At 35.2% G+C, this 7,658-nt stretch overlaps 1 protein-coding gene across 1 annotated transcript in view; it reads left to right on the top strand.

The window, feature by feature from the left end:
• LOC135199529 (ovochymase-1-like) overlaps window positions 1–6,979 on the top strand; it is a 46,614-nt gene extending 39,635 nt beyond the window's left edge. Inside the window, exons 8-14 of the mRNA XM_064227658.1 lie at window positions 37–130; window positions 823–932; window positions 1,621–1,796; window positions 3,422–3,550; window positions 4,020–4,115; window positions 4,554–4,687; window positions 5,516–6,979. Of these exons, the coding sequence (XP_064083728.1) occupies window positions 37–130; window positions 823–932; window positions 1,621–1,796; window positions 3,422–3,550; window positions 4,020–4,115; window positions 4,554–4,687; window positions 5,516–5,698 (922 nt within the window). The 3' untranslated portion in view covers window positions 5,699–6,979. The remainder of the gene's footprint in view (window positions 1–36; window positions 131–822; window positions 933–1,620; window positions 1,797–3,421; window positions 3,551–4,019; window positions 4,116–4,553; window positions 4,688–5,515) is intronic.
• The last annotated feature ends 679 nt before the right edge of the window (window positions 6,980–7,658 follow it).

Genomic DNA, 7,658 nt, shown 5'->3' with positions numbered 1-7,658 from the left:
TAACTTTTATCTTCCTCTTCCTCCAAATGTCACCAGCGACGGTTGGGCTGGAAAATGCGGCGTGAGCAACGCCATTTCCACGAGGATCGTAGGCGGCCATAACATACAAGAGCATCAGTTTCCTTGGATGGTGAGTACAGCAGAAATTGACTTTGTATAAACTGGCCATTTTTCTCCAGAGATGGCGACAAAATCGCCACTGTAAAAGAAGATCGCTTGCTTTAATCAACCACTACAATAGGAGATATTGTTGCCAATCCAGTTCTGGATTAACCAATAGAAGAATGTGGTTGTTTTAAGCCAGTCATGACTTCATTGCAGCCATTACAAAGGAACTGGCTATTTTACTCCAGTCCTGGTGAATAAAATAGCTACTGTGGCAGAAGGTTTCCTAGTCAGGCCAAGTCTTGGCGCCAAAGTAGCCACTGAGAAGGGTGTGTAGTTATTTTTCAATCATCTACTTCGTTGCTACCTAACTGTCTAACTTCTTTAACTGATCATGATCTAATTTTGGCTTGACATATATAAATAAATCATTTTTGAAAACCCTCTGAGCTAATTCTGTCAGTTTCTAGACACTAGTTTCAGCAATCATGTTAAAAAACTTCATGAAATCATTGAGACAATGAAAAAAGCTTTCTATTTTGGCTCTGCATACAAGAACAAGCCATTTCTGAAAAACCATCTGGGCTGGTTTGATCAGTTCTTAGACGCTAGACTCAGCAAATATGTCTAAAAACTTCCCAAGAACAATAATGCAATAAAAACTCTATCTGGTTTCATTGACAGCACTGACAGTTCGATACTCCATTTCTCTCACAGGTTGCTGTCTTGAAGGAGTGTGGAAAGGACCATGAGCATTACTGCCACATCTGCGGTGGGACGGTCATCCACACTCAGTGGATCCTGACTGGTGCTCACTGCTTGGTCAGGTAATGTGACTGGATACAGATGATCACGTGTCAGGCAAAAAAAGCGTTTCCAAAATCAAGAAAATGCTTGAAAATTTGTGTAATTCAGGAGATTGCAACTTCCATGTCTATTATCTTTCATGACTTATTGATAATTCAAATTCTTTAATTGTAGTTGCATCATGCAATATTACAGTCTACTCTGACTATAACTTCTTCAGTTTAGTATATTTTTAATAAATCTTCGTCCCCTTTTCCATGCATAGGCCTAATAATGAACACCTTTCTTGGGAAATTCTACTTCTAACAAGCAAATCTCTTTCAGAGAAAAAGAGGACCCATGAGAATCTCTGCAGTCCCATTCTTTTTAGGAATTCCAGAATGACTTGCCACACCATCTATTCCACGAAACCTATCTTTGCATACAGATCACCCTACACTGTCATCCTTGATTCTATAAATCCCAAAAGATAATGTTGTGGACCTCTAAAGACAAATTTTCCATTCATGCTCTGTCTGTCATTCACCTGTCCTGGTTTTATTCACTAGCCAGTCTTTGCATTCAGATCCCCCAGCTCAGCCATCCTCGATTCCCTAAATCAGGTTAGGTATATAATTACAATCCTCTAGAGTATAATTTCCTTCCACTCTCAGTTGATCATTCTGGTCTCTCCCTATTTCTGCTCACTAACCACTAGTTCATCCCCAGTGTGCCTGTGGAGACGATTGCCCTGCTACTCGGAGACCACAACCTCTACACCCTGACGCCGTCTCAAAAGTTCTTCCGCGTGGAGGCGGTCTATGTACATCCGGACTTCAACGTACCATCGCCCCTCAATAATGACGTTGCTTTGGCCAAGTTGCCACAGAATATGGCGTTCAACAGTAAGGAGGGATGCTGTTATTATTAGTTATTAGTGAGGAAGACCTAAGACCAAGTGGAGAGATTGCATTCGAGATGATATGAGGGAGAAGGGAGTACGGGATGAAATGACACAGGACAGAGGTAGATGGAAGAGACTCATTAACAACGGCGACCCCGAATAGGGATAAAGCTGGGAAGAAGAAGAAGAAGAAGAAGTGAAGAAACTTTATCATGGCTGTCTATTGTCTTTTGTATAAGAGTTAGTGAGGAGTGGCTACCTTAAACTGAATGGACAAAAAGTGCCTGTTGGAGTATAATTGGGAGTTTACAGATTTGGAAGTACAAGGTCTGAAGGCTTAGTACTAAGTTTATTACTATCATTACTGAAGAAACTTTAAAATGGTTGTCCACTCACTTTTCTTTAAGTTTTAGCGAGCAGTTACTTGAGTAAGAAAAGTGTCAAAGAGCTATTTTTGGTGTTTACATGTTTGTTAGTACAAGGGCTGAAGGAGTAGACCTAGTAGGCAGTAAGATGGTTAGTCTAGGTTAAAAGACGGATCATAATCTAGGGATGGTTTGGTCATGAAGGGAGAACGAAAGAGGGAAAAACTTAGAAAAATGTGCATCTTAAAAAGTCACTGGTTGTATGAGGATAAACATTAAGCCTTCAAATTACTTAGAAGATAAGGGCAAATAGCACTGTGTAGTAAGTGTCATGATAAACTATTACTATGAACGAAAGACCCATCATTTTCACTCAAACGGTACGAACACTGTTAAGGACCAACCTCTACTCCATCCAAAAAAGTCATTAAAACTCGTCGACTCGAATTCGACAGATGTCGAATTAGGCAAACAGCACAAAGAGAGAGAGAGAGAGAGAGAGAGAGAGAGAGAGAGAGAGAGAGAGAGAGAAACCGCGGCGTCGGAAAACTAATTAAGCTCTCATTTGATCTAGACGAAATTACATTCGATGTAACCAACTCAAAGGGTCACAGGCATAGGATCGAGACGCCTTCTCAATAGGATCTTGTTAATTTCTGGCGCTGTTAATTTTTTTTTTGTTTCTCTCGACTGGTTTTAAACCTTAATGATTTTTCTCTTTTTTTTACTGTTTATTCTTCTTTTTTCTTATTTTATATTTTTCATACAAAGGTATAATCAGGTCTGTGGATTATCTAGTAATTCAAGGTTACTCTTGCATAATTACGAGAATGATTGGAAGTTACTAATCGATTATAATAATTGCAATTTGCAAAATGCGTAAACAATTTTCATAGTATCTTTTATGAAGTTGCAAATATATTTATTTATTTTTTACTTTACTGAAAAATGATAATGTTGCACAGTTATTAATTAATAAATTTTTTTTTTGGTTTTTATTAGAAAATATTCTTTCCAAATTTGACCTCGAAATTAACCTCATTTGACCTGGAAATTAACTTCATTTGACCTCGACATTATACTCATTTGACCTCGTCATTATACTCATTTGATCTCGAAATTGAACACAAGTGACCTCGTAAATAAACTAAAATTAAACCCACATATATATATCATTGACTCGGAACTCTCCCAGCCTTCTTCCGTGTTCCCAAATTGATAAAATATTGGTTAAACTTCTTTCCTCAAAATCATTCCTCAGAGTACATCTCTCCAATCTGCATGCCTCCGAGGAGTTACGTGGACTTACTGAATCTGATTCCGAGGAAAATCAACGGCGGTCAGGCGACGACGACAACGCCCCCACTGGGTCGTCGTGACGTTAGACAAGGTGAGGCTTCTGTCAATTTCGTCGTCTGTTAATTTCGACATCTGTCAATTTCGACAAAGTAAGTCTTCTGTCAATTTTGACAAAGGAAGTCTCCTTTCCATTTCGACATCTGTCAGCTTCGACAGAGTAAGTCTTCTGTCAATTTTGACAGCTGTCAACTTCGACGGGGTGAATCTTATGTCCATTTCGACAGGTTGAGTCTTCCGTCAATGTCGACAGGTTGAGTCTTCTGTCAATTTTACCCCTGTCATTTTTGACAGAGTAAGTTTTCTGTCAATTTCTTGAAATGCTTGAGAGTTGATAATGTAAGCACGTATTTATCTCTCTCTCTCTTTTTCTCTTTTCAACGAGGGCCCTTCGATTAGGAGGACCAGGAAACAGAGAGAGAGAGAGAGAGAGAGAGAGAGAGAGAGAGAGAGAGAGAGAGAGAGAGAGAGAGCACTAACTTCCCCATCCTCCTCCCCCGCAGGTCAAACGACAGAGGTTCCTCTCTCCCACAAGGTCATCCACGAAAACCTCGACGGACGTAACGTCTCGATCTTCGGCTGGGGCACGATCAACGACGGTACGTATCGTCTCTCGTCTGTCTAGAAATCTATGGATAGAGAGATCTGTCTCTATATCTCTCTGTCTCGCAGGAAATATTCGATTAATTGTCCTGTTTTCGTTTGGATGAGTCGATATCTATTTCTGTCTCTTTAGTGACAAAATTTATATTTTCAGTTTTGTGTTGACTTCATTAGTTGTCTATTTAGTTGTTTTTTTTATTGATGTAATCATTTTATTTACTTAATTATTCATTTATTTAGTTATCTAATCATCTGTTTATTTGACTATTAATTTTTTTACGTACGGATTTATTGTTCCTAATTATGCTTACTTACGCATTTAGTAATCTATTTAATAACGAATTCATTACCATTTTTACTTATTCACTGACTCATCCATTGACTCATCCACTCATTCATTCACTTTATCCCATTTCCCTTTCCCCCCCCGGAAGACGCCACGGTCTCGCAGACACTGAGGGGCGTGTCCGTGACAGTCCTGCCCAACGAGGAATGTGATTACTACTACGGCGTTATGACTGATACCATGATGTGTACCTCAGGGGATGGTGGTCACGGGCCTTGCCAGGTACGGAGGGGAGGGTGGGGAGAGGGGTGGGAGGAGGAGGGAGGGAGGGTGAGAGAAGGAGGGGGATGGGTGGGGGTGGGTGGTTGAATGATTGATTGATTGTGTGAATGGATGTCTTGATTTGTAGGATTTTTGTTTGTTTTTGGTTTTGATTTTCAGCAATTTTTTTGTATGCATGTTTATTGTCGTAAAAAATTGGTATATATAGAGGTGTATATATATATATATTATATATATAATAATATACATGAATTTATATAATCAAATCTATATGAGTGTAGACATTATAATTATATATTTATTATATATATATATGTATATAAATAATATATTAAATAAAAAAAAATAAATTTAAAACCTGTTGGTCTATATACATGGATATATATATATATATATATATATATATATATATAATATATTATATGAATAATAATATATATATATAGTATAGGTATATATATGAATTATAATTATATAGGTATTTTTATATATCTTATATACTTATATATAGATATTTTATATTATCTATATAGGTATATATACATGAAGAAAAATTATTTATTTATATATGTATATATAGATATATCTATATATATATATTATATATATATATATATATATATACGATATAGATATATATTATATATATGATGATATATACATTATATAAATATATATATATATGATAGATATATATATAATATATATATATATATATATATATATATTATACATATATATATACATATAGTGTTTTAATATAGTTAATACTGATCAATAAAAAAATCTAAAAAAAACATAAAAAAAAAAATTTCTGGCGTTCCCCAGGGCGACAGCGGATCGCCCGCCCAGATCCAGATGGTCGACGGGCGGTGGATCCAAGTGGGCGTCCTGGCCTTCGGCGCCGCCTACGGGTGCGAGGTGGGGTATCCTTCGGGGAACGTCCTCCTCCCCGTCTTCGTCGACTGGATCGAGTTCGTGACCGGCGTCGACTTCGGCGAGTATTACTAGGACTAGGAAGACTAGGACTAGTTTGAGGAGGTCTCCGCGCGACGGAGAGCTTTGGCTGGGATTAGCGAGTGAGGGGAGGCTGTTTTCTTGGCTATTTTAGCTAAATTGTTCGTTAGAATTGAGTTTCTTTTAAGACTGAATTAAAAAAAATCTTTATGTCTTGAGAAGTGAGGTCAATTAGAGATATTTTACCTCTTGACATCTGCCATAGGTTCAAGATATTCTCTTACATACATTGGAAATAACCAAAACTATTTTTAAATCATTAAACGAAACTTTTTTTTTATTAATATTGAATAAAAAACACCTTTTTATCTTCAAGACTGAGGTAGATAAGAAGCATTTTCTTTCAGAAATTCTGAATAAACAAAAAAAAAAACACCTTTGTATCTTGAGAACTGAGGTCAATTAGAGATATCTTACGTGAAAAATAACAAAAAATACATTTTCTCTTTAAATCTGCGATAGGTCAAAGATATTTTCTTTCCTACATTGGAAATATTAAAACTATTTTTAAACCATTAGAAAATTGTGATGTATATGAATGAGATTTTTAAAAACTAATAATGAATTAAAAAAAACACCTTTTTATCTTAAAGATAGGTAGATATGAGGCATTTTCTTTCAGAAATTGAAAATTGAAAAAACTTATATTTTTATCATTTATATTTTGTTTAAATAATGGGATAATTGCGATAAATATGGTTGAGATTTTGTTTTAAATAATGACGAAGAAAAGGCTTTATCATATGTAAAAACTAAGATGGATAAAAGACATGTTTTTTCATAAATAGAACATTAAATTTTTTTTTTAAATATGAGAAAATTGTTCTAAATATGACAGATATTTTTTTTCATTCTGAATAGAAAATAAATCTTTGAAAACCGAGCCAGATCCGAGACACTTTGTTTCATAAATAGAAAATATATAAAAAAGAATCTTGAAATCATTAGAGAATTAGTTTAAATGAAACTTTTTAATTTCTGAGTAATTTTCAATCAAGACAAATTTCTTTTAAGTATTTGAGTCAATGGAGGTAAGAATTAGGTTTTTGAAAAGAAAAAGAATAAAACATAAAACTACAAAGATGATAAATACTAACAAAAAACTCATCGAGAAAATATAAAATGAATATATTTTCCTCCTATGTAATAACCATCTATGGAGCACAATATGGCAACACGTAGAGGTAAAGGAAAAAACTGTACATAAATGGAGCTAACTGTGATATTATTATGTTTTATTGTTATATACATTGTTGAATAAACGTGTGAAGCATTCTTGTGTTATTTATTTTTAATTTCTACAATTTACCCATATAAAAGATGATAAAAAAAGAAATTTTTTTTTGATATATTTTCTTTGCTTTTATCTAATAAATTATTGGATTTTTATCTAATTAACGTTTTTCTTCTTCAATGACTTTTTTCTTTACTTCTTCATTTCTTTTCATATTCTTTGGGAGTTTGAATCTAGGCAGTGGCCTCTGAATAATAGTAATAATAATAATAATAATAATAATAATAATAATAATAATAATAATAATAATGGAGTTTGGAATAGAAAAATGCGCCTTAGTCAACATGCAAAAAGGCAAAGTAACGAGAACTGAAGGGATAAAGCTACCAGATGGGAGCAACATCAAACACATAGATGAGACAGGATACAAATACCTGGGAATAATGGAAGGAGGAGATATACCAAGCCAGATGAAGGACACGATCAGGAAAGAATATATGCAGAGACTCAAGGCGATATTCAAGTAAAACTCAACGCCCGGAAATATGATAAAAGACCATAAATCACAATGGGCTAGTGGCCAGGATAATCAGATACAGCGCAGGAATAGTGGAATGGACGAAGGCAGAACTCCGCAGCATAGATCAGAAAACCAGGAAACATATGACAATACACAAAGCACTACACCCAAGAGCAAATACGGACAGACTGTACATAACA

This window comes from Macrobrachium nipponense, chromosome 25, assembly GCF_015104395.2.
Source record: "Macrobrachium nipponense isolate FS-2020 chromosome 25, ASM1510439v2, whole genome shotgun sequence".
Taxonomy (NCBI): Eukaryota; Metazoa; Arthropoda; class Malacostraca; order Decapoda; family Palaemonidae; genus Macrobrachium; species Macrobrachium nipponense.
The sequence above is the reverse complement of the archived record's forward strand: the minus strand, read 5'-3'. Positions and strand labels throughout refer to the sequence as shown.